This window comes from Spermophilus citellus (genome assembly GCF_964194105.1).
Source record: "Spermophilus citellus genome assembly, chromosome: 2".
In the NCBI taxonomy this organism is placed as follows: domain Eukaryota; kingdom Metazoa; phylum Chordata; class Mammalia; order Rodentia; family Sciuridae; genus Spermophilus; species Spermophilus citellus.
In genome coordinates, this window is record NC_138183.1 from 85,590,446 (window position 1) to 85,618,234 (window position 27,789).

The 27,789-nt window shown below is 43.5% G+C and overlaps 1 protein-coding gene across 8 annotated transcripts in view; it reads right to left on the reverse strand.

The window, feature by feature from the left end:
- Positions 1–660: 660 nt before the first annotated feature.
- The window catches only part of TLE1 (TLE family member 1, transcriptional corepressor), a 91,986-nt gene continuing 64,857 nt past the window's right edge, over positions 661–27,789 (reverse strand). For 5 of the 8 annotated variants that reach the window (XM_081278495.1, XM_081278494.1, XM_081278493.1 and 2 more), the window contains 9 exons: positions 27,229–27,330; positions 26,714–26,901; positions 25,199–25,275; positions 9,698–9,947; positions 7,690–7,937; positions 4,460–4,607; positions 2,808–2,958; positions 1,450–1,526; positions 661–1,304 (listed from right to left, as the gene is read on the reverse strand). In XM_081278495.1, the coding sequence (XP_081134621.1) occupies positions 1,197–1,304; positions 1,450–1,526; positions 2,808–2,958; positions 4,460–4,607; positions 7,690–7,937; positions 9,698–9,947; positions 25,199–25,275; positions 26,714–26,901; positions 27,229–27,330 (1,349 nt within the window). In that variant the 3' untranslated portion in view covers positions 661–1,196. The remainder of the gene's footprint in view (positions 1,305–1,449; positions 1,527–2,807; positions 2,959–4,459; positions 4,608–7,689; positions 7,938–9,697; positions 9,948–25,198; positions 25,276–26,713; positions 26,902–27,228; positions 27,331–27,789) is intronic. The other 3 variants (XM_081278499.1, XM_081278498.1, XM_081278496.1) reach the window with 1 other exon arrangement.

Sequence of the window (27,789 nt, forward strand, 5' to 3'; positions counted from 1 at the left end):
TGTCCACAAAGATAAAGACCAAAGAATAATGACAGATTGCAATGGCTGGAAATGCAGGGATAGCCTTAATGAGAGAGTGGGGCTGAGTGCTAGATATGGCTGGATTAAGTAAATTATATAATAGATTAAATAAGTATTAATGAAGTTGAAGCGGGTCAGCTTTTCACCTTTCTCTTATGGGGAAATGAGCTCTCTGAGCAGCATAAATTATAATATAAAACCCAAGTCACCTAACATTTTTTGAAATGTGAAGCTTATGAAGACATAAAATAGAGATTTGAAAAGATGGAACTTTCCAGAGAAAAGAGATATTCTGCCATCCAATGAATCACCAGGAAAAAGTAGACCTTAATTTGTGACCTTGAAGCACAAAAGTTTCATAACAACAAACAAAAAAGACTCTTGAAGAGTAAGTAACTGTGGTTTCCTAAATTAAATTGCCATTAATATACCTTCAGTTGCTCACAATTCTTACTCGAGTTTCCAGAAAGTCAGAAGCGTTTGATGGGTTCTGTTTTCACGAGCAGGAGTCCACAACCAAACGCACGAAGAAAGAAACACATTTTCAAACTTCTTCTACAAATGTATGGACTCTACTTATCAAACCCACGTGGATAATCCCAAAGCTTTGATTAACAACAGTAAAGAAGGAGAAGGAGAACCACTTATTGGTACTAAAGGCTTTACTGTATTAAACCAAATATATTTACAATTTATACAAATGTTTAACCTTCAACAAAAATACAAAAAAACATTTCACAAGATGCAAAACCAGGAAACAAGTTCATTGGAGACACCACTGCTCTACAAAGGACGGAACGCAAGGTGAAGTGCAAGGACAGGAAGGAAATCTCTCTCAGGCCAGGTGTGGGCAACAGATCCTCCATCGAGACGAGAACCGACTGCAGCTCAGGTTGGCAGATTCCGTTCCTCAGTCCTACGCCCCTTGGCCCCTCTGTCCAGCTGGTCGCAGTGCTCCATTTGGTCTAGGTAGGCGACCTTCTGTTGACGGAGTTGTTGCCTCCTCTTTGTAGACTCAAAGTAGTTTTGTGTCAAGGTTTGGAAACAGGTCTGTGTGTGTGTGTGTGTGTGTGTGTGTGTGTGTGTGTGTGTTCTTTTAAAGTTACAACTTTTCTATTTCTACAAATTCAAAACATTTTGGCCCAATTCAACTATAAACGTTAAATCACATGTTTTCAGTAGATGACTTCATAGACTGTGGCCTTCTTATCCCCTGAGCCAGTGACTATGTATTTATCATCCACAGAGATGTCACAGCTGAGCACTGACGAGGACTCTTTGGACTGGAAGAGAAAACAATGGGCAAGTGTTTAATGTGGAACTTGGGTACAAAGGGGCCCTGCTCCCTCCATGGTTCCTTCACTTCTGGTTTCACAGGTGACGTTGTTGTCGAATTGCCATTCTACTAGGTAAGGAGTTTTTACATACCTGGAATATACTGGCTCCATAGGGGGTTCGCCAAGCATTGAGGAGGTTATCTTTTCCAGTACTCACAAACCACTTACCTAGAATTAACAAAAAACACGTAGTTTTTAACAAATAAAATTCCTATAATAGTGTTGGCACCTTGAACTTAATCAAACAGAGCACTGCTATTGCATGAATAATCATATCCAAAGAACTGGTCTATGACCTGAGTAGAGGTTTTAAATCTGAGCTCCCTAGTGAATTATCTGTATGATCCCAGTAGAAGAGGGGTGACAACCTCATTAGTCACTGGACACGACTTGTACGACCATATTCAACACATAGTAGCCCCTCAAATATTGAATCAGTGAAGTTGTTTCACTTTGGACAGTCCCCTCATGACTAAACGGGATTGCAAAGAATTAAATATTGAATTTAATAGGGCACAGTGGCACACTTCTATAATCCTAGTGACCTGGAAGGCCAAGGCAGGAGATTGTAAATTCAAGACCAGCCTCAACCACTCAATAAGGCCCCAAGCAACTCAGCAAAACCCTGTCTCAAAATTTAAAATAAAACAGATCTGGGGGCTGGGGATGTGCCTCAAGCGGTAGCGCTCTCGCCTGGCATGCGTGCGGCCCAGGTTCGATCCTCAGCACCACATACAAACAAAGATGGTATGTCTGCTGAAAACTAAAAAATAAATATTAAAATTCTCTCTCTCTCTTTCCAAAAAAAAAAAAAAAAAAAAAAAAAACCAGATCTGGGTATGAGTCTCAGCAGTCATGAGACCCTGGGTTCAACTCCCAATACTGCCTAACACCCTGCCCCAAATGTTGAACTTTTGTAAAATGCCAGTCATGTTATACAGCATATAGATTGTGCTCAGCTAACTAATCTCTTTATCCTTTCACCTATCCACCCAGAGCACAAGTACAGTCTCCACATGAACTTTTCTCCTCGATGTAACATGGAAGAATGAAGGTATAGCTAAAAATCCCCCTTTTTTAACCCTGGGTTCCTCATCTTGGCCAGTTCACAATGACTTCCACTGTTCCTGACCGATTCTTCTAAAGATTCCTGCCTGCCCTTCTGCATGCAGAGTGGTAACAATTGCCCCACACCCCCACTCAAAACAAGTATGTGTCCAAACCTTGTATTAGGCAATTTCATCTCCTGCTGACTTTTCTCAAATTAGCAAAACAGACTGAAACAGACATTACCATGCTTGGAGGAACATATTAAAACAATAGAATTATTGCATCCAGCTGCTCGGAGAACAACATTTTTTCCAGATAGGATCTCTAACCAGATTTTTTTTAGAAGTATTTTCCATTTAGGCTATCAATGACCTCCAGTTTCCTTTCAGTGGAACTCACCACAATAAGCAAATTTGAGGGACAGCACACAGCTCTCGTGGAGATGCAGCTGGTACTTGTCAGGCTTGTTCACATGCAGCACTTCCACGTTGCTGCTCTCCATGCCCACAGCTAGCCACTCCCCAGTTGGGCAGTATCCCAGGGAGAAGATCTGTAAGAAGCAGAACAGGGTCACTGATTATTTTGCTCAATAAACTTAGGAAGTGAAAAGGCAACCAGAAAGGGGTGGGGGGAGCAGGAGTAAGGACGAGAGGGGATCAGCCAAATCCAGACTGTGGGAAAGTGGACAAGGACAAGAGACCCAGCCCAGACGAACCAAGTGTCAAAAACCTTCATGGAACAGCTGGAAAACTTTGAACACTTCCCTCATACGTGATGAAATTAAGGAATTATTCTTAATAATAGTGGCATCTGTTTGTGTGTTTTAAAGCCATCCCTATCTTTTTAGAGTCACTGATGGAAATACTCAGGGATAAAATGACATCTAGAATTTACTGTGCTTGGGGTGAGGATGACAGAGTGACAAGACTGGCCATGAACTGATAACCACCAAAGCTGAAGGATAAGCATCTACAAACAGTACTCTGTATTTTCAGATACATTTGAACACTTTATATATTTGTATAAATTTGAAAATTTCCATAATCTTTTTTTAAAAAAGGAGAAGTCAAAAATAATATCCTACTTATTAGGATATAAGGAAAGGGTACCACAGGGAAGATTGTGAAAAAAAAATCAACAAAATATTAATAGAAACATAAAATGTGTTAGGAGTCCTATTTTTCTGGGCTGCATTATTTTAATGCCAAAAAAGGGTCTGAAAGTACCAAGTAATGATCAAAAGAACAATTCTACCAGCAGAAAGCACTTAAAATGGCAAGCACACTCTTAACCCAAAACAATTCTAGAGCCAGACACTCAAAAAACTACTTTCCACAATCCACAAAGTTGCCATTTTTATATTATTTCAAAACTCTATAAATCTAGCTGGCCATGAGTCCATTTTTCATAGGATAAGTAATAAGATGGGCATCCACTGAGATAATGCTGCATTTTTTTTTTTTTTTTTTTAAATAAAGTACCGGGGATTGAACCAATGGGCACTTAACCACTCAGCTACATCTCTCCAGCCTTTTTTATTCGAGGACAAGGTTTTACTAAGTTGCCAGCAGGCCTTGAACTTGAGATTCTCCTTCCTCAGGTTCCTAAGTTGCTGGAATTACAGGCATGTGCCACTGTGCCTGGCCTACTACACTTTTTAAGGCTCCTTGATGTAGGGCAAATGAATGAACTTTCAGAGCTGTTGTGACTTTCCCTACCCTGAATATTCTTCAAGCTCTATTTAAATGAGAATCAAATAATCATCTCTCACTCCACATTAGATGGTCAGAATAGGTACCACACACCAGCAGAGCTGGATATAGTCTTCACTGTATGAATTCCCTAAACAAACACATCTGGAAATAAAGCAGTTCCACAGGATTTTAGAAGCCACTTGAGGAGTTTCAGGGGGGTTTTTATTTGTTTATTTGAATCAGTTCTCTCAGATTTAACCCCGATCTGTTTGTCCTACTGCCATCATCCTGGGGTGGGAAGGATGTCCCACACAGGCCACCTCAGAGATTCCAGGGCAAGTGAAAGCCAGTCGTCACCTGTGAGGTGAAGTCATGCTGCTGCAGCTGCCGCCCCTCGCGCAGGTCCCAGGACCTGACTGTGTTGTCCAAACCTCCCGTCCAGAGCTTGGTGCCATCGTTAGATATATCAATACAGCTGGCTCCGTCTGTGTGGCCCTGGAATTGCCTGATAAAACAAACCAGATTGAATAATGATTTCCTGCCAGAGCTCAAGGTAAACACTGTTGTGTTGTTAGTTTTGGACTCTCTGTATGTCATCTCGTCAGTGTCTGCTGATGTGTAAGATCAAACTAACCTTCCCCTGAGGAGGAAAGGAAACAGCACCTGCAGATTTTATTTTCTTTTTTCACAATCCAAGGGCTAAACAAATGCACTGCCATTGGAGGTTGCTACCCAGAAGTCAAATATGCTACTATGGCTTCTTTGATGAAATCTGTCTAGAAGAGAAAACTCCTCCCAGCTCTGGAAAGTGTTTAAGTGTTAAAAGAAAACAAAGGACAAACACACAAAATCTCAAGTGTATGCCTTAAGGAAAGATTAAGGTACCGTACTTCAGTGGTGAAACTTGAATCCAGGAAAGTGGCTACCTTGTAAGCACTGGGACAGAAGTATCCTCATTCAGTGAGCAAATCAACACGGCAATGCCCTTCCTCCCAGCAAACCATGAGATCACCTGTTTGCTCAACCTTGCTTTCTGAATTAAAAAGAGCCCTGTGTTAGGAAATCTGGACTCCCAGAAACAAAGGGTCATGCTGGCGTCCTGACCTCGGAGGCACAGGGCAGAGACCAAAATAATCACGGAGGCAGATTGGTGGACACTTTGGCAAGACCTTGTCTTCAAGCTGAGCACAAGGTTTTTCATGACAGGAAAATCTCATACAGCATTCAAAAAGCACCACCAAAAACAACTAGGAAAGGGATTTGCTGAGCACAAGTGGCATATAAGGCAACAGGTGGGACCTGCTATGGGGAGGTCACCAAGGCTGGTGGTCCATGATGGTGACTATCAGGGACTTGGTTCTGCATGCTGAGAGGGAGTTGGCAGAAGTGGCCAGGACAGATCACGATCCACCTTCAGAACCTGGCAAGACCTGACAAAGAAGTGCTTGGGAATTCTGACATTCAGAAGAAGGTTTCCATGCCTTTTCTTCCTCTAGGATGCAAACCTAATTATTCCCACCGAGCTCCAAATTCTTTTTTTTGGGGGGGGGGGGAGGTGGGCAGCGGGGGTGGGGTGGGTACTGAGTATTGAATCCAGGAGCATTCTACCAGTGAGCTACATCCCCAGTCCTTTTTATTTTGAGACAGGGCCTCACTAAGTAGCTGTGGCTGACCTTGAACTTGCAATCTTCTTGCCTCCGCTTCTCAAATTGCTGGGATTACAGGTGTATGCTACTGCACCCACTCAGAGGTCCAAACTTTTAAGATGAGCTTGGAATTTGAAAGAGTATAAGGGAAGGAAAAATTACCACTGTTGCCCTGAGCCAAGACGAGAACCATTATTTCAAAAAATTTACCCTCTATAAGCTATTCTGAATGTCTACACTTGTCCCAGGACCTCTTTTCCCACATGCCCCAAATCTTTCCCCCACTGTAGCCAGGCACAGCATCCCAACCAGGCCAGTACTCCTCCAAGTCCCCCCTACAAGTCCCACAGGCACTGCCTTGCCTGTGTTTCTTTCCTTCAAACTGTTTTGGCAATTCAGGGATTCCCTCTTCCCTCCAGTCTGACTTCTTTTCATCTCTTCAACTCAGCAAATGTTTAATCCTTCACCCTAAATATCACTCTCTATCAACTCACAGCCCCCAATGGATGTTCCTCCATCCTACCACCCTCCAAGAGAATATCTCCACATTACTCCCAAGCTACCAGACCAGAAGGCAGAATGTGCAGGGTCACAGGCGCACAAAGATTCTTCATTGCCCTGTCACACACAGCAGTCACATGCAGTCAGTCCAAATTGAGAAAGAGATGTGTCGAGCCCTACCCTCTTACATCTAATAGGCACTGACTTCAAGAGAGCCAGCACAGAGCAGGGGTTCTGGGCACAGACAGGAGAGCAGGATGTCTGGGCTCCAATTTCAGCTCTTCCATATCTGACTGTGTGACCCATGGCAAATAACTCTGTACGTCAGGTTTTTCATCTACAAAATGTGGAGAACAGCAGTGCAGATGTTATGAGAACTAAATGGGCTAATATCTGAAAAGTGCTTACAATTTGAATTTGGGAGGGAGGGAGAAAAGGAGGAAGGAAAAAAAAAATTTAAACCAAGTAACTGTAGCTAGGCTAAAAGGGGCTTTGGGCTCCAGCTCCACAAGTCCATTTTGCTCACTCTGCACTATGTCAGAAATGTCATTCGCATGCAGAGACAAAGCTGGGCTTGGTGACACTGGGTTTCTACAAGAAGGTTTAAAGAAAGAGTGCGCTGCTTCGATGATGTCTCTGGGTCATCCCTTTTCTGTGCACACACACAACCAAAAGCATTAGAGGGGGCCAGCCTAATGAGCCACAGGCCTAAAACCACAGCATGAACAAGATGGTTTCTGAGCACAGATAAAATGTGGCAAAAAGCCAAGCACACCCGGACTTCTACCATTGATGTTTTGTTAGTGCTTTACTTTTAGAAGACTTTCCCGTAATGCTTCTGTGTGAGCACCAGCCAGGGCAGCCGAGCCACAGCAGTTGCCAGGGTGAGGAGGGCAGATTCCAGGAAGCAAGCAGAGCCCTGTTCACTCCTGAGTGGAAGGACCCCTAAACAAGTCTTTTATTTACTTATTGAGAAACATGGATATTTTAAAACCATTTTGTGGATTCAATTCATGGACTCTCCTTTTTTCCTTTCTGATGTCCTTTTGTTGACTCTTTTTTTTTTTTTTTTGGTTATCTTATCAGTTGACTTCTGTTTGCATAAACAAGGTTCTAGACAAGGCCAAAAACATCTAGAATTGAGAGCCCTTCATGCTTCTATGTAATTCATGTTATGCTATTATACCACCCCTTGGCAAAAGCTAAACTTGGCTTCTGTATGCCCACTGAAGAATAGGAACAAGAAAAGGATGAAGTCGTGGTCATCATCCAGCACAGCACCAGGACCAAAAGTTCCCCGGAGCATCTAGCTCCACACCTGGCACACAGTAGGCTCTTCACAGATGGACTGCTGCCTGGGGGCAGCCAGAGAAGCAGAGGCGCAGAGGGGCCTTCTCCTGAGGCCATCCACTCCTCCCTGAGGAAACCGCTGGTGCTCACCTCACAAGTGTCTGGTTGTGTAGGTCCCACACGGCGATGTTGCCATCACTGCAGCATGAGAAGCAGACCTTGGAGTCAGGGCTGATGGCCAGGGCATAGCAGGCAGGGGCCGACGATGTCAACTCTGCCTTGATGCGAGGGGTTGGAGCAGCCAGGTCCCAAATGGAAAGAGTGCTGGCTTCCCCTCCCACAATGAGAGTGCAGCCATCAGGGAGCAATTTACACGAACGGATATAATTATCTCTATTCTGTGAAATAAACATAATTCAATTGCTATGATGCATTACCAAGCAATAACAGTGCCGCGTTCACTAACTGCTATCATGGGTTTTGACTTCAGAGTGGCATTTCACAGACTCCCATTTCTATAGTAAATATAAGGGCCCAACTGCCACTGTCCCCTTCCAAACAAATTCATAGGCTTGCTCAGTCATGTGTGATGTCAGATCACTGTTCCTGACTCCCTGCCTCAGAAAGCCCTGAAAGTAACCAGGTGGTAAGGCACTGCTACACCCAGAAACCACTTTTGAATCTGGTCAATCAATCATTTACCTCTTCCCCTCTGTTTGGAAAAAAATGCAGACCCACTGTGCATGTTCTCGTTTCCATTATTCTTAACTATATCTTTCTTAGTCAGAGGATCTTAAAAATGTTAACAGCTGCTTTCTCTAATTGTAACATAGCTTGCTATCCATGTGTGAGCCCCTCAATCCAAAAGCCCAGGAAATCAGTCCAAGAAGGCATCATGCCATCAACCCAACATGTATAAAAAAGGGCCTAATATGATCCACCTCTAGAACCTCAATGGATGTGCTATCCTCCAACTCGAATCCCAATGGATATGCTTAAAAGTGGCCTGTCTTTCAAAGATCAGAGAAACTTTAAGCACCAACTTTAAAAGAGAATAACTCCTACTACTACAGAATATGTTGAAGTGTAAGTTTCATTAAAGGAGGTCTTTGTCTTAAAATTTTCTTGGTGTATTATAATTACACATACTAGTGGAATTCAGTGTGATATATATGTACACGTATGTGACATCATTTGGTCGATTTCATGCCCTGAAATTAACCTAAATGTTCCCACTCCTCCTCCCTCCACAGGAGATATTTTTACATTGTCTGATTTAAAAAATACAGTAATAACTACCCCAAGTCTGTGTATCTCAAAGACACTGCCACTCTGCTTTTTGGAAACACTGGCTCTGGAATGCTTACACTCTTCCAGTCAGGTAGGGAGTGGGTAAACTGAGCCATCTGAGATGGTGGAAGGCAGGTTGACATCATTCTGGATGGGCAAAGCAGGGCAGCCCAGTTGACAGTGTGCGTAAGGGCAATGGTATAAAAATAAGGTCTGTAAATCCTAGGGTTACACTTTAGAGACCAGAATATGTCCTAGAGTGTCTATGTCCCAGAAAAATGCAAACTGGCATCCTCAGACGCTGGCTTATGTGCCCTGTAAAAATGTTCCTATTGCTCCTGTTTGCCTGACACCCTGATCCCCTGCAGTGTCTCCCTCAGCCCTTTCCTGAACTTAAGGTAGTGAAACCAAACCAGCTCTCCAGCTCTCCCTAACAACACAGACCCTGTTCAGAATGGCTTTCATGCCACATTATCCAATGTTTACTATTCAATATTTATTTGAAGGCTGTAGGGAAATTAAAAGTGGAATGGATTGCAGGGATCAGAGTCCAGGCCTCACTGTGTTTTCTTGCACTCACTGGAAAACCCCCCTTTATAATACACAGCTACACAAGGACAGCTTTCTGCAAACCCACTGTAAAATAGTTTAAAAAAGAAATCCATCAACACTGGGCTCTAACCACAGCAACAGCAACAAATGAAACCTTCACTTTTAAGGGAGGGGTGGGGGGTTATACAGCTAACACAGGAAACAGAAGGGGCTTCCATTTCCTCCTAATGGGAATAAAACCCAGGCCTGGACAGCGATTTCCTTATTGAGTCTCGGGGGAGAAATTACCCTTGTGCACCAGTTCCTGCTCACTCACCAGACAGTCAAGCTGAGAGACAGGGCTCTTGTTGCCAGGGTGGCTGATGTCCCAGACCTTGACACAGCCCTTGCCACCGGTGTACACGTGCCTCGTGGGGTTGCTGATGGTCACTGCACACACCACCTCCCCATGGTTGAGGGTGTTGATCTGGCGAGCGTGTCGGGGGATTCCAGGTCCAATGAGGGCATCGGGGGGAAAGGGCACAGGCTGCATCTGACCATCTGCAGTGACGTGGAAGGAGTAGGCACTTTTGGAGAGGGGAGAATTGGAGAGAAGAGAGAAAACACACTGAGTGTGAAGGAATCAGTCATGACCCCGGCTCTGCTCTAGAAGGAAGGCAACGAACAGCAAAGCTTCCCTTGGGATGGTTCCCCTTTTGAAATCAATTCGAGTTGAAGCCCTTACTGATGGAACACATCTAAAATAAATGATAGCTGGAATCTAGGACGTGCCAAAAGAAACTTCTCTTGAACTCTATTTAAAAAAAAAAAAAAAAAATTTAAGACTAAAACACTGTGCTTACCCATTCTATAAAGCATTCTGTCAAATCACATTATAAAACAATGTGCTTCCAAATTAGCATAAAATATCCCCTCCCATGTATCTCATATAATTGTATGATTTCTTAGTATGATTTAAAATGATCATTTTCAGGGTTTAAAACGAAGCCCTTAAGAACTCATAACTACACATAGTAAGTCATGTATTTCAATGCTAATCAACAACAACAACAACAAAACAACTTTTAAAACACACTCATTTAAAGCTGAGGCTCAAACTATTTCTAAATAACCAAAAAGAGATTCTCTTACATCAAGTGGCTCTGTGACGAGAGATTTACTTAAATAATTTTTTAAAGTAGGTCTTGCTATGTTACCCAGGCTGGTCTCTAAACTGCTGGGCTCAGTGGGATCATGGCACATGCCACTGCTCCCAGTAAGACTTTTGTTTCGTTTGTTTTAAAGACTTATGTGCGATAGAGATTTTAGGTTTCCTATTTAACAATCTCCCTTGCCTACCTTCATCACTAACCCGTTTAGCCTCAGGCAGCAGAGCTCCCAGCTAAGACTGCTCTTCCCAGCTCTGCTCTGGCCAGGTAGTGCCCATATCTGGACCAATGAGGTGTGGACAGAAGCTGCTGGGTGTCATTTCACCTAAGTTTTTCATTTGAAATACAGGTGAGAGAAGGCCATAAAGGAACTCTGTGCTTTCTGCTCAATTTTGCTGTGAACCTAAAATTACTATTCTAAAAACCGAAGTTTATCAATTTTTTAAAAGTAAACAAAAAAGAAGTAAAGAGAGGGTATGCCTGGTCTCTTCTCTTGTTCCTTCCCATTGCCTGAACTACAAGCAAGATGACTGGAGTTCCTGCAGCCTTTTGGGACCACAAGGTCTCTTTGAAGATGGAAATTAACTGCTAAGGGAGGGAGAACAGAAAGATAGATGCAGAGACCCTGTTAAACCGTGGGGCTCTGATACCTGCCTTGGGCTGCTGGCAGTGTCTTTTACAGGAAAGAGAAAGAAATAATTTCTATATTACTTAAGCTACAAGGTTGTTTTTTCCCCCATTACAAACAAATGAACTGAATCCTAGTTGTACATTTCTATTTCCATACCAAGAGTTAAATTATTATTTAAGCTCCAAGAAAAGAAAATATTATGGACATTATAAAACATGCACAAAAACAGGAGAGAGGATGGTAGAAAAAAGAAGTGTTTTAACTCCACCTCCCAATGGATAGAATTCTGCATACCCCAGGTGAACATTACAACTTTCCTTGTCTTATCTGAGGCATTACCAGGACAGCTAGAAGTTCAAACAATAAACACTAAATGGAGTATGTACAATCTCCTCCTTCTCACAACCCCACTGGTTAGGCCTAGGTTCTTTCTGGAACTTGTCATTGACACCTTTACATATGTAAACATCATGAGTATTAATGCAGAGCTTAAATTTTCATTATTTATTTATTTATTTATTAAATACATGACAATAGTGGAATGCATTACACTCATTAAAATTTTCATTTTAATACTAACTCAAATTCTGTCCTATAAATTAGCAGGTACAAAATTGAAAATTGATATATAAGATATCAAGTCTCTACTTGCCTAAGCTTTAAACCCACATACTTTTCCTTGGAAATAAAATGCAGGCTATTATATTCCCTTTATAAAAGCAAAATATCACATACATGGACTTTAATATTCTTCAAAAAACACAATCTTTTATATCTGTTATCTCCTGGAAAACTGGTTCTAATAACTCACTCTTGGTTTGAAAAATGAGCACATATCATGGGAACCATGTATAATATTCTGAGAAATAATTATGCATATAAAACAATATACCTCAAAGCCTGAATCACTGAATCATTACATCCTTTTTTTTGGGGGTGGTGGTGGTACTGTGCATTGAACTCAGGGTGTCATGTGTACTACTCAAGCACTCTGCCATTGAGTTACATATCCAGCCCTTTCACTTTGAGACGGGGTCTCACTAGGTTACCCAGGCTGCTCTCAAACTTGTCATTCTTCTGCCTCAGCCTCCAGAGTTGCTAGGATTATAGGCGTGCACCACCATGGCAGGCTAAATCTCATGTTTTTATCCAGCAGGATTCTTTGGTTGTCTTAGCAATATACAAAGTTCACATAACATTTCAATATATGAATATTACAATTAGATGAATGGGTAGCTATTACACTTAGTATGGGAATTATATCAATCCTATTCCTACAAGAATTTTGGACTCCTGATAGCTCTAGAAGAGTGAAGCCCAGTGGCTAGCTCTATGACCAGATATCAGGCACCATGACCAGGGTGCAAAAGTGACAAACTTTCTAGGTGATGCTGAAGAAATGACAAGTGAGATTCTACAAAATAAAACAACTGGGTTGTATATATAGCTAAGGAGGAGAGAGGAGCTTCTTCTGAAAGTCCCCTTGCTATGACAGCAATGGCACAGGTGGAGGTAGGTCCTGCTCTCTGTGCACCATCAGTTAAGGTGGGCACCTACTGGTGGGCACCAACTTCCCATCAGATGCCCCTTCAGTAATCCCAGATTTTCAGGGGAAGAAAATTTTATCTTACTTCAACTGGAACCCTGCTTATTATAGAATTGAATGTTCCAGATTAAAATAGATGCACGAAGTACAGACGGGAGATCTGTATGCTGGTCTTTGGAAGACACCCACTTCTCTCCCAGGTGTCCTCTTCTTTAAACTGCACAGGAGGTCTGCGATCATCATACTGAGGCAATTTAAAATTGATTCACAGTGCAGCGAACTGCTGCCAGAAGCTGTGAACATTTGTCTGTCCCAGGGGAAACCCATATGGATGTTAATACATCAGTCAAGGGGGGGCCTCTGAGGAAGCAGGCAGCACCCGCTGTGCTGGGGAGCCGCATCGAATGAACAAACCAGAACAAAGCAAAGGGCTGATGGTCTCAAGGAGAAATCCAGCGGAAGGAAAAGAAGCGGGGTGAATCAGATGTAGGCATCACTTATTCACCTACAAAAATAACAGGAACCTCCTCAGAGACCATATTAATGGCACATTATGACAATGTTAAAGAAGTCTGAAAAGGAAACTTCTCTATTGGTTGATGAATTATAAAAAGTAAAAACAATCAAGGAAGGGAATCTATAAAGAGATAGGGGTAAGTCATCCCCTTTATTCATGGAGGGTACATTTCCAAACCCCTGGAGGATGCCTAAAATCAGAGAGCACAGAACTCTCTATATACTTACTGTGCTTTATTCCCCTGTACATACATACCTATGGTAAAGTTTAATATTCAAAAGAGGCATATTGGGATTAATAAAATTAATAATAAAATCAAATGATTATAGCAATGCATGCTGATATAAGTTATGAGAATGCAATCTTTCTCAAGATTTTTTACTTTTTGCCTTTCCACATAGAGGAAGCACTTCACAGCTTTTCTTTAGTATATCTGAATTGCCAGCATTGCTACTCTTGTGCCTTGGGTCCTCTAGTAAGTCTAATAAAGGTTACCTTAACACAAGCACTGCAGTACTATAACAATTGATCTGATAACTACGGCAGTTATGAGATCAATTGTTATAGGGCAGGTAGCATATACAGTGTGGATACACCATACAAGGGGATGATTCACATTCCAGGCAGGATGGAGTAGCACAGTGTGAGATTTTATAACACTACTCAGAAATGCACACAATTTAAAGCTTGTGAATTATAGTGGGTGCAGAGGTGCACACCTGTAATCCCAGCAACACATGAGGCTGAGGCAGGAGGAGTCCAAGTTCAAGCCCAGAATCTTTTAGTGATACCCTGCTTTAAAACTAAAAAATAAAAAGGGCTGGGGATGTGGCTCAGTGGTACAACACCTCTGGGTTTAATCCCCAGGACCAACACACACACACACACACACACACACACACACACACACACACACAGAGTAAATTGTTTATTTCTGGACTTCTGCTTAATACTTTCATACTGCACTTGACCATGGGTAACTGAAACCATGAGTAAGAAAACTACAGATAAGGGTGAACTATAGTATTTATAAATATCCCTCAAACCTGAATTCAGAATGAGTCCAAACACAAAAGACTACACATGGTATGACTGCATTTACACAAAGTCAGACACCAGCAAAGTCATCAGTGATACTGAAGGTCAGGGTGGGGGTTACTGTTGGTGACATGAAGGGAAACATGAAGGCTTTAGGACCCCTGATCCAGGGCTGGTTCCATGGGTGGGAGCCCTTAGTTAAAAGCAGCTGAGCTATACATACATGATACACACATCGTATCTCAATTCTTAAAATTTAGATTCGTTTATTTATTCAAGACAAAGAGGAGAAAAGGCCCCTAACCTATCAACCATTAGATTAGGTCCACAGCCAAGTTGACAGCCTAGCCTTTGGCATTCAGTGGACCTCACATGCAGAGCTCTGGGTCCCCGAAAGCACCAACTGTGGATTTACTACCTGGATAGCCTGCAGAACGTGTGTCCGTTTCCTGATCTATAACACAGGAATAATAAAATGTAAGAGTTGCCTTATAGTAAAGTATAAAGTTATTAAAAGGATTAAAAGAGATGCCATCTGTGAAACACGTAACAGAGCACTGGACACATGCAGCATCATTACTAAACCATGACTTTAACAAAAGGAAAGTGGGCTGTGTTGAATCAAGGCAAATGTCCGCCAGTGGGCAAATGTGAGCATCAGGGTGCTAAAGGGGAGGAAGATGCAGAGTGGGAATCGGGAAAGCAGATGAAGGGACAGGAAAATCAAAAAAAATTAAAGAAAATGAGCACAGGAGAGACGACACTTGGCAAAGTTATGTGAAAACTTTGGGATGAGGTTGTTTGGATAGGTGTGTGGCAAGCTGTGGGGCAGAAAGATGGAGTCCCTGGATCCTTGGCGAGGTCAGCAGCCCACTCCTAAGACAGCCTCACAACTGAGTCTGGCCCTGCTCCACCTTCTGACCCCAGCACCAGCAGATCAGGCTCACTTCTCATTCTGAACTCTGGTGGTGGAACTCAAGAAGAAGGGCTGGGCACGGTGTGCACACCTGCCATCCCAGCAACACAGGAGGCTGAGACAAGAGTAGCCAAAGTTCTCAGCCAGCCTGGCAATCACTTGAGACCTTGTCTCAAAAAGGGGTTGAGAGTGTAGCTCAGTGGCAGAGCACCCCTAGGTTCAATTCCCAGTGCCTTCCCCCACTACACACACAAAAGAAAAACTCATTTGGAGCAAGGGACTTTTCATTTACTGGGCACGTAGCACAGGTGAAGGAACTCAAAGGAAGGAGCCCCCTCTGGGATTCCTCACAGCAGTGGTGAGCTGGAAAACAAGACTGAGTTTGAAGGAAGCAGGCTGTTTTTCCTGGGCAGACTGGCTCCTGTTAATAAAACAATGCTGTGTTCTGCAGCCAAAAGAAAACAGGTGTTTACAGAGTTGTCAGTTTGTTAGAAATAGATAGAACTGCAGTGGCAGAGTCCAGTAAACAGTAATGAAGAGGCACGGACCCCAAGAGATGAGGACTGTGGCCAAGCCCCTGGTGCTTGGGGACTCGGCACTGCTGATGTGAAATTTCCTGCTGTATTAACAAGTCTCAAAAATCCGATCATGTCAAAAACCTCCACTCGACCTTCAAGCTTTTTAAAGCTCATGAGGCCCTTTACAGCAAGTCTTACTTGATGTGACCCTAAACTTCAAGCCATGTGAGACAGCAGGCCATTCCCATAAAATATCACATGTCACTTCCCCAAGGTGTATACAGACTGTTCCCTCCTGCCTAGAGCAACACTACCTCCCTCCTGGGTACATGTCACTTCCTCCCTCCCTCTTCCTGCCAGTACCTCCCCAGGCAGAGTAGTTCTTCTCCACGGTCCTGGCTTTCCCTATGAGTTTCTACTATAGCATTTATCAAACTAGACATTGCTGTCCTCCTTATTCCAGAGTTCTTCAGGAATGACTTCACCAGCACATACACAGCTGGTGCTCCAACAATGAATCAGAACACCACAAGTCATTGACTGCTACCTGGTCACTTATATACTGAGACATGAAAGAAAGGTGGCTCTGGTGAGAAAAATAAGCTAAAATGAGAAGGTAGGCAACTGTATTCTAACCATCTGGGTCATGCCAGCCAACTTCCAAGGAATATCTAGCATTCATCCCAAATGTGACTAAGAGTTGGTATCAACCATCCCAGGGATAAGGCAGTCCCTGGAGAGAGAATGTCAACCATGATAAGACACTGAGGCAGCCATGGTTGAAGGAGAGCTAAATCTGGTAGATGCTGGATGCTCACAAAGCAAGCCAGGCAGAGACAACCACAGTGCACTGGGGACTGGCTCCATTCTGGGTCTCAGCATTGGAAGCACAATTCAGACACCAGTGTCCAAGAGGTAAGGAGACACAGCTCGGTTTAGTCATTAGAAAGATGGGGGGAAACCAGGCGTGTAATCCTAGCAATCTGAAAGGCTGAGACAGTTCATAAGCTTGAGGTCAGCCTTGCAAACTTAGCAAGGCCCTAAGCAACTTAGTGAGAGCCTGTCTCAAAAATTTTAAAAGGGCTGGGAAAGTAGCTCAGTGGAAAAGCACCTCTGTGATCACGCCCCAGTATCCTGCCCAAAAAAGTGGAAACCAAGTTTCATTTATTTGGACCTCATTTTCCCTATCTATATACAAACGTGTCCTGACAAAACAGTCTATGAACAGGTCTGCTAAGATGTGGAGTAAATGAAGCTACATTGGAATGTACTTCAAGAGAATTATAAAATACAATAAATATTCAATCTTTAGTTTCTATAACAAAAAGATAGTTTATTGGCCCTCATTACTTAGAGATGGAAGAAGTGGCTCAAGAGAAGCTAACACACTTACAACCATGTAGCTACTAGGTGGCACAACCAACCTACAAGTGGAGCACCTAAACTTGAACTTGACGTCTACAGCAACACTAACTATGATTTATCCCTCGAGAGGGATAATGTGGAGCCTATCAGGACAGAGGAACATGGCCAGGCAAGTCACCATGATCAGTATGGTTCATTATGGAGCTCAGAGTCCAGAGACCTGGGCCCCAGGAGACTTTGAGAGCTGGGGTTACCTGGTTCCTTCAGAAATTGTTGAAAATTATATAATTACAAGTACAGGACTTCAAAGCATTCAGATGGGAGACTTTTTATTCTATGTGTCAGTTTGACCAGACCAGCAGAGGCCCAGATGGCTGGCAAAATACTTCTAGGTGTCTAGAAGGATGCTCCTTGAAGAGATCAGCATTCTAGGTGGTAGAGGGTAAAAAAGACCCACCCTTTCAATGCAGGTGGGCCTCACTGGGCATCATCCAATCTGCTGAGGGCCTGAATAGAATAAAAAGTAATCTCTAAAGTAAGGGTATTGTCCCCTGGTTCTCGGGCCTTCAGACTTGGAGTGGAAGTGCACTGCTAGCTTTTCTGAACCTCTTGCCTGCAGATAGCAGATTATGAGATTTCTCAGTCTCCATCATCATGTGAGCCAATTCCTCCTAATAAATTTCGGTTTAGCTATCACATTGGTTTTGTTTCTCCAAAGAACCCTGATATAATCATGCATAGTGTAAAGAGAATTGGATTTTCAAGTCCACTAAATAAGACAGCTGTGGAATTGAGACTGGTCAACAGAGGAACCAGAAGAAAAATCAGGAACAGAAAAACAGCGGGTGTGGGGAAAAGCTCCTGGCCACAGAGCTGTCTCCTTGGCTAGAAGTCGAGGGATGGTCTCCAGCCACTGCTGCAAAACATGTTTTCCTAACAAGCAATTTTACCCCAAAAGCAGATATGACTTTCTTTTCCCTTTAGGCTCCAAATCCTAAAAGGTATTTTAAAGGTTTATTTAAGCACTAAACAAGTGGGTAGAAGATTTCTGAATTACATGTCTGGTATTAAAACATAGGGTGAAGGGACCTGGAACTAACCTAGAATCTGAAGCCAAGCTGTTATTAGTGTGAGTTATTACTGACCTCAAGGTGCTAGTATACGAGGCTGGGAGAGTTTGGCCCCCAGGTATCTGGAGGGAAAAAAGTAATGCTATCGGGTCAGGAAAAAAAAAAAAAAAGTCTACCTTAACTTTCAAATTTCCCCACTAGAGCTCAGGGGAATAAATTTCCTAAAACTAAAAATGAATTCAAGTTAAGCTGACTGAACAATACCAATTAATTCTAGCCTTGAGGGTTTAAAAACAAAGTTTGGGTGATCTATTATAATAATCAACACTACTTATTTCCAAAGTGCAAAAAAATATGAGTCTTCTTTCAAAAAGAATGAATCACACAGTCTCACCCCGTTCTGGACTCACCTACCACCAACTAAATGCAACTAACATTTGTTAACTGGGTATCTCTGCTGGAGGGGAAAAGGAAACTTCAGGAACTTCAAATCTACCAGGACAAAGCAGATGGAAATGTACATGTGATTATAACCCAAGGTCCAAGTGTGAGTGTCTAAAGACGTCAATTACTAAGTGCTACTAGAGAGACATCATGGATGGGAAGGCATCCACAAACACTTCATGAAGAAGGAAGCAACTAAAGTGTCTTTGAAGGACTGAAAATACTCAAACAGTGCTATGGTGTGGATAAAGTCCCATATACTAAAGGCTTGGTCACCAGACTGTGGTGCTAATAGGAGCTGGTAGAACCTTTAGGAGATGGGACCTAGAGGAAGTAAGTTAGGTCACTAAGAGAGTGTGCCCTGGAGAGGTATTGAAACCACCACCCACTTCCTGTCCCTCTTTGCTTCCTGGACAGCATGAAGAGAGCAGCTTCACTCTTCCACACACTCCCCACCATAATGTGCTATCTCACCATAGGCCCAAAGCAACTGGGTCAACCCATCATGGACGAAAAACCTCTGAAATTGTCAGTTAAAATAAATCTTTCCTCCTTTTAAGTAGATTACCTCAGGCATTTTGTTACATTAACAGAAAGCTGACTAACTCAAATATGAAGTGAAGACTGTGAGACGGGAAGGGAGGATATAAATAAATAAACAAACAAACAAATAATAAATAAACTCAGTGGCAGAGTGCTTGCCTAATATGTGCAAGGCCCTAGGTTCAATCCCCAGAAATACAAAAATAAATAAATAAATTTAAAAAATAAATAAGAAGGGAAGGTGCTTCTAGCAGAAGAGGCATTTGATTAACACAAAATAAAAGATAGAACATGAGGATAGAAAAGCAGGCTGGGGCCATATCACCAGTGGGTCCTGGAACATCACATGTCACATCACTTATTAGTCAACAATGAAAGATCTCTGCACAAAAAAGGGACCTAACTCAGGTGCAGTGGGGTACCCCTGAAATCCCAGCTACTTGAGAAGCTAAAATGGGAAGATCACTTCAGCTTGGGAGCTCACTGGGTCCAGCCCAGACATCACTGCAAGATCGCATCTCTGATTAAGACAGGATGGGATAAGATAAACAGAAAACCTATCAGATAAGTGCTTTCTTTTCTTAAACCCAGGGGTGCTCTATCACTGAGCTATCTCCCTGGTCCTATTTTCAATTTTCTACTTTGAGGCAGGGTCTGAAATTGCCCAGGCTGGCCTAGAGCTTGTGATCCTCCTGCCTCAGTCTCCCGAGTCACTAGGATTACTAGAGAAAGACGCCATATCTGGCTCCCGATAAGTGGTTTCTAATAACAATAACCTAACAGGGATTTGATTAGGGTGAGGAGAGAGAACACAAAACTCACCCAGGTTCTTGTTGACAAAATAAGACTGGGTAAAAAATAAATGAATTAAGTAAGGATCTAAGGCTGAAGCTTGGGCCTGAATGTCAGAGAGAAGGGGACAATGCCTTAATAAAGAGCCGTTGGGAAACATTGGTGTGAGTATGAGGGATGGAAAACAACCAGGGTGGTTGGGAAGCTCTACTGAGACCTCAGGTCATTTCTACACCAGAAGCCAGTACGGAACAGGGTGAGGCTAAAAGGCCTTTGCATCAGCTGGTGCCTCCCTGCAGAGGTTCACTTCCTGCCCCTACTAGGTGCATGGAGCTCTGGACACAATTCTGCAGAGAATTCCTCTTCAGTGGGATCAGCCCCTCTACCCTCTACCTTACACTTCCATTCAATAGTGCCCCTCTGCCATAATTCTTACATACACTACGGTTCTATATTAGTTTTTGAGATTATTTGATTAATGCCATCCCCCTGAATATGCCACTCCCAAATATGCCACTTTGACATGGTACTTTGAGCTGAAGGCAAGAGAGCAAAGGGAGATACAGGAAAGACCTTCTAACCTCCCCATCTGCATAAAAATGGGTCCCTCCCAGGCATAGTGGTGGACATCTGTGCACCAGCTATTTGAGAGGCTGAGACAGAAGTATTGCAAATACAAGGCCAGCCTCAGCAACTTGTCTCAAAAACCCGGTCTCAAAAAATAAAAAGGTGGGGCTGGGGTAGTGGCTTAGTGGTAGAGTGCCTGCCTAGTATGCATGAGACATTAGGTTCAATTCTCAGTACCACATACAAAAAAATAAAATAAAGGTCCATCAAAAACTAAAACAAACAAACAAAAAGGGCTAAGGATGCAGCTCAGTAGTAAAGCACCCCTGGGTTTAACTCCCAGTAGCAAAACAATTAAAAATTAAAAAACAGGTCCTAAAACTTCTCATGATACGTCTTTTTGTCTCTTATTGCCAGTCAGGGAATGGGCGTTGAAATGAATGTGTACAAACAAACCTATCAACATAACTCTCACCTTCCCTTAGTTTTTCCAGTTTCTGTCTCAGTCACTATCCCCCAATTGACTACCTCCAGTCCAAACCCCTTTCTCTTGTCATTACTTCACAAATTTATCACTCCTTTATATAAAAGGTATCTGAGCTGCCTGCTTTGGTTCCCTCTTGACCTCTTTCTTTTTTGTACGGATTCCCATATACATGTAAAATTTTAATAAAACTTGTGTGCTTTCCCCCGTTAACCTGCCTTATGTGATTTTCATTCCTATACCTGTTAGAAACTTTAAGAAGGCAGGTGAGAAATGTTTCTTCCCCTAGACACCATTCCCAGACCGTGAGCTCCTACCAGAGTCCCTTCTGCCTGTGACTAGGTCTAAATAAAATCTGTAGAAGCATGAATGGGAGGGAGGTGATGGTCTAGAATTCAGTGGGCAGATGATGCAGGAACTTGAAATCACATCCTGCACGACAGGGCTGAAGCAATGGGCAAAATCAGCCAGAAGAGAAGCCTCATGGTGAAACAGAGGTCTCCAAATATCTGAACAAAGAAAGGAGGATGGAAGCTGGGTACCCTGTGCATGCCTATAGCAACTCAGGCAGCAGGATTCAAAGTTCAAGGCCAGGCTCAAAACTGGAGGTGTGGCTAAGTGGTAGAACACTCCTGGGTTCAGTTCCCTAAAAGCGGGAGGACAGATTAGCAGTCCATTTAAGGTATGAGGGTTAGAAAGGCAAACACAGATGGGTCAATGTTCCAGGGAAACCCATTCTGCTCAAGGGTGAAAAGAGTTTTCACAGAGCCACAGAAAGTACACTGCTTTGGACAGCAGTGGATCCCTGTCCCTGGGCATGCACAGAGGCACGCGGGTCAGAGGCATGCAGTCATGTGGTAATGCCATCATAGCAGACTTGAACCACAGATGCATATTCATAATAATGAGACTTGAAGGTCCCTCCAGCCTCAACTGAACTGTCAGCCATAATACTCTTGGAGGCACTCGTCCATCTGCACATGAATCCTTCAAGCTCTCTCCGTGCATGGCATGCAGCCCCTGCCCTCGGCCTCCCAGACCCATTCTTTCCTTCACAGGCTTCAGCTTCACGAATGTGCCTGACCCCAAGGAAGGCTTCCCCATCTTAACTTTGGTCACTTCTTGACATGCTTGTCTATCACCTACTGCTCTGCCTCCACAGCACTAGTCATAAGTTTAACTACAGTATTTGCTGCTCTTTTAGTGACTACATCATCAAGCCCCAAAGCCAGAGGAGCATGCCCAGGGTATGCACCACACCTGACCCTCAGGTCATAAACAGAGTCCATGAACAGCCATCATGTCTTCCAGCTGCCCTACCCAAACATCTAATGAACTGGCATTTCCCAGAGAATTATTTACATAACCTTTAACACCTTGTTCATACACCCCACCCTGGGCATATTGGTTTGTCCCCATTTCTCTAAGTAGACCATACATTTGTCTGCAAACATTAGCCACGGCCTGTAATGGATGAGCACAGTCATGGAGGGCAAGCATCTAGAGACCTTCACACAGCAACGTGCCAGGCATTTATGACTGTTGACACAACTTGGATTTCGTGGCTTTCCCCCCTGTTTTTTCTTATTATATGTTTCAAACCTATCAATCTTTGATATGCTGGGAAAATACCAGGCTGTCACTATAAATGGTTTGGGAAATACTGTGAGGCAACATTACTTTACTAGATGATTAAAAACAGCAAGTCCTCCCATACTAATTAATGGATTAATATTGGCAATAAGACTGTATAGCCCAGATCCTGGCAATGGGGAAATTCACTTAACCCTCTGTTATTAATTAATTCCGTCTTCCTCACATAGTATGGCTCACCTCAAATATCAAGAGAATCTTAAAAAATACATTGACTGTTTGAGAGACAACAGGAGGCACAGATCCAGAGACCAAAGGTCATTTTGACCAAGACAAGAAAAGCACCTTTATATATGAGTCTCACCACTTTGCCACTGTGTCCCTGTTCATGTCTACAGGCACGCTGTAATCCTCATTCACACAGCTCTGAGAAAGGTAAGGTGCACACAGCCAAGGACGAACCAGTTGGCTCTAATTGGCATATCACTGTCTTTTGCATCAAATCTCTCCTCCCCCACCCCACACCTCTATAAGGAACAGAGTCTAAATTGAGCATACCCTGAATGCCAGCCTTCTAACCAGCACTGAAACTCACAGTTCTGCTTCCCAGCCCCAAATGCCCTCATCACTTTCTTCTTCTTCATTTTTTAAAAAATATTTTTAGTTGTAGATGAACACAAGAACTTTATTTTGTTTATTTTTTAATGTGGTGCTGAGAATCGAACCTACTGCCTCACATATGCGAGGCAAGCACTCTGCCACTGAGCCACAACCCCAGCCCCCTCATATCACTTTTAAGATAGGGTCTTGGCAGCTGGACAATCCCCCATACTCCCCTAACTCGTGAAGCTGGCTTTCTCTAAGGCTTATCCAATGTTGGCCTTTTTTGCCTACTAATCCTCTCCCAAAGACTCACCAGTTAACATTATCATGGCTTCTTAAGATGGTATTACCAGTCTGCCCTTCATCCACTGACCAATCCATTTGGATACCAACAGCTACAATGTTGTAAATATAGGGGAAAAGTACCCACAATTGCCCCCAAGGGCCTCCCAGGCTGGAAGCAGTGAGCATTCCCAAGAAAACACACATCATGGCAGTTGATGGGTGTTGTCCCGGAAGAGATGGACCACCTAAGTGAGCATTCAGCAACACTGTCTCTCTCCCACCCACCCTGCCCTGGCGGGACCTCCAGGCCATCTTAAATTCTCAACATCTGTACTAATTCCTAGTGTAGACAAAGCCTTGTTTCCTCATGAATCAAATCTCTGTTAAATTGTCAGAATGACACAGTAAAAGCAGAACAAGGGGAATCTGCTTCCCTAAAAAGCAGGTGAGAGGCCAAGAAATTTTATGTTTCCTCAGGTTGGTGGTTTCTTTGTATCAAGGCTCCAAACAAATCACACAAGGCTGAATGGACAGTTGAGAATGGTGCTGCTGTGACATGCAAGTGACACAATGAAGAAAGCAGCCACGGTGCCGGGGGAGGGGGTGTGTGTGTGACAAAGACCAACCTATGGTCTGAGACTCGACCACAGTACCTCTTATATTTGGAAAGACAACATTTCACAAGGTCGTCTGCCATTGCTATCACAAGAAAAGGCAGCATATTTGCTGAAATTATAGACTGATTCCCCCCTCCATTATTTCAACTCCATTTTGTATAAAACTTGAGAATTTCAGAAATTCTTTCAAATCAGACCTTGAATAACCCCCCCCCTCCCGTCAACGTGGCTGCTTTCTTCATTGTGTCACTTGCATGTCACAGCAGCACCATTCTCAACTGTCCATTCAGCCTTGTGTGATTTTGTTTGGAGCCTTGATACAAAGAAACCACCAACCTGAGGAAACATAAAATTTCTTGGCCTCTCACCTGCTTTTTAGGGAAGCAGATTCCCCTTGTTCTGCTTTTACTGTGTCATTCTGACAATTTAACATGGAAAGCAAGTGATTTTTTAAAAAGTGATCCAGAAAGAATACCCAAGTTTTTCCAAATTCTGAGTGCTTTTGTGCCACTTAACCTCTGTCTTGCTTCCCCATAAAGCCGCTTTGCTTTTTGTAAGTCCAAGTCTGAGAGTAAATCACTCCTCAGAACTGTAATTGGGGGGAAAAACACAAAAAGCAACTGTAACTGGGGTTCCACCTGGGATGTTGGCCTCCCACAGGACCTACCCTTCAAATATCTCAGTTCCAGCAAAATAAGGAAAAGGAGGCACTGAGCTGGGTACAGAAAGAACACACTTCAAATCTCTGAGGTTAAGAGTTCGTAACAACTTACTACCCACACACAGCGCCAGTGAAAATCCAGCAGCCACCTTCCAACCAAGCGGCAAAGCCGAGCAGTTTTCTGAAGACAGGTCAAGCAAGGTGGGCTAACCACCTCCAGCTCTATCCTCCCACTTTGCCCTCGTCTCCAACAGCTTCCCTCCAGAAATAACTAAGTGTATGAGCTCACCCACAGGGAGAAGGCATGACACCTACAAGTTGCCTATTTATAGAAAGTGTTAACACTTCTTGGGCAAAGACACCAGAAGTCTCCTTGGAAACACCCAGGCCTGTACTCCCTTTGGAATCCCAGTCTGCTGACACTGTGGCTGGGGAACCGCCTGTGAAGCAAACCAAAACCGAGGCACAGAGGTACTTACGGTTTTCCCCCAGGGATTCCTGCCAGGTTCGGAGGGATAGTAGGTACTCTCATGTGGGGAGGAGGATCAAAACCAACCTGCAAATAAAAATAAGGCATGGCAGACTCATTTATGCAAGGTAGGCACTTTCTCAGCACTGACTTTCCATTAGAAACTAGTGTATCCCCAGAGCAATATAAGTGGGAGCAATACCAGGGCTAGCATTTTTTTTTTTTTAAGAAAAAGTCTAATGTAATTAAGTAACATAATCACCTCTAGACACCACAAGACACACTTCCTTTTGGAAGGTGGAACAGGGGTGCGATCTACTTGTGCAATGTGAACCAGCTTCAGATGGTAAATCCTTCCCCATAGACTTGATCTTTCCCTAATCAGGTGCAGAGAGAGCAATGCTGATAACCTTCACACTGCTGATGCTTCAGGCCAGATAGTTCTTTTCCTTGTTGAAAGGTGTCCTGGCCATTGCAGGGAGGCCTTTATTTTCAAGTGGCAATAGCGTCTCCCCAGTTGTGATCATCAAAATGTCTCCAGGGGGCAAAACTCCTCAGTTGTGCACCACTCATCTAAGTTCATGCATGGATTCCCTATTTCTGTCTACCTTAATGGCAGCATCTAGTCCCTTTGCTGCCCATCTTTGAACTCTTGCCCTCCACTGCACATCCATTTCGACAAGCACAACAGAAGGAAAAAACAATGACTTTAACATCTCCCCCAATCATAGGGTGTTATGTTATTTTCAAGAGGGGAAAAGAGAGAGAGGTATGTGATGGCGGTATTTTAAAATAGCCACAGAGCTTCTGTTTGATACCTAATATTATACACCCTTTCCTGTTGCAATCAGTGACAACAGTCAATTTCACTCTTCAAATGCAGCTGTTTATCTTCTCAGTCAAAATGGGGCTATTTGCATAGTAGCAGAAGGTAGGGCAAGAAGAAACCGACAGCCCAGCCTCGCAGGTTTACGGTCTGTCTTTCTACTTGTTATACACAAATCACTTGTAAGATATGAGCCACGCTATTGGGTGTAAAGAATATATAGACATGGAAAGAGAATGCTATGACTTCTCAAATGTTTTTTTTTTCCCCCCTAAGGTTTAAATAGAGAGAGAAAGAGAGAGTGAAGAAAAGAAAAACTTAAGAAAATGAATGAAAAGGCTTCTGTGAGCCACTAGAGTCATTTCATCGCCTTTAAATAAAAAAATCTACTTTGGTGGGAGAAAACCAGATGTCCCCAGGACCACTGAAGGAGCTTCTAAACACTGCCTTTTTTCATGGACAAAAACAGTAAAACAAAAAGCGTTTGGGCCTCACTTAATGAACCAGCATTTTGATGAAGGCTGACAAGAGGAGGGCAAGGGTGCAGTGGGAACACTGGCGTCTTTGTGTTGGAGGTGTGTGGGGCCGGCTGTTCCTGCCCCCATAGCCTGGGGAGGCCTGTGTGCCCCCGGGGCTGACAGCACTCAGTGAAGCATGTGGCTTTTCCCACCCAAGCAAAGCCCACCAGCAGTGGCCTACCATTGGGGAGCGCCCGTAGGCCACCACCGCAGCCGCAGCAGCAGCGCTCATCTGGGGTGACATGCTGTGTAAACTGGCGTAAGCGGCGCTGGGGCTGGTCAGCTCGCCGTTCATGCCGGCGTGGGGGACCATCCCAAAGGGAGCAGGGTACGGGCCAGGCACTGCCAGGGGCGTCCTCAAACCGGCGGCTGAAAGGAAACACAAGCCGCATGTCACTCGACTGCCCACTCCAGTCAAGCCTGACCAGTAATTCCAGAGTCATCTGTTAGTGTCATTTGTCATGGGGAGGGAGGAAAAGAGGCTTCCCGGGCAGCAGGGAGATTACCTCTAATTTATACACTGGATCCAATCCTCCCCAGAGCTAATTTAATCTCCAGGACAGGAAGGACCCCAGAAGCAAAACCCACAGATTTTCTCATTGGTATATGTGGCAGTGCTGGGACACCAGGGGAATTAATCAGCATCATCGTACCCAATTCAGAGAGCAAACCAAGGCACAGACACTAAGTGTTTACCTGACTTAATCTCAAAAGAAGATTTTCTTGATAAAATCCAAGATTTCTCCTTCAGTCCGAATTTTCCATTCCCTGGTACCAATTCCAAATGAAAACCAAATCCTAGATTCACGTAAACCAAAGCATGGATTTAGGAGGAATATTCTGGTGCTTACTTTCTGTTGGACTCAGGTTGTTACTTTTTTCCTTGCCCAGAGAGGAGAGTTATGAGTTTACTCATGGGCTGGAGACTCAGCGGAACCCTCCTGATTTCTACTGATTCTTGGGGGGTGGGCTAACAGAAAACCAGCCAACCACAGTCAGCAAGAAGCTCGCTCTAGCCTCAAAACTGGACGTTTCGGTCAATATTAGCGAAGTCAGACACACAATGATAGTTTGGTCAGAAGCTTATGTACAGAATAATTATCGGAAACTTGACTGAAGTCCCTAGGATTTGGATTATTTGGAAATAAAAGAAAAGTTGAATGTAAACAGTTGGAGACCAAACAGGGTGCAGCTGCTGAGACCCAAGGACAAACATCTGCTTCTTACCGTGCCTTTTTCAGAGACAGGAAGGAGGGT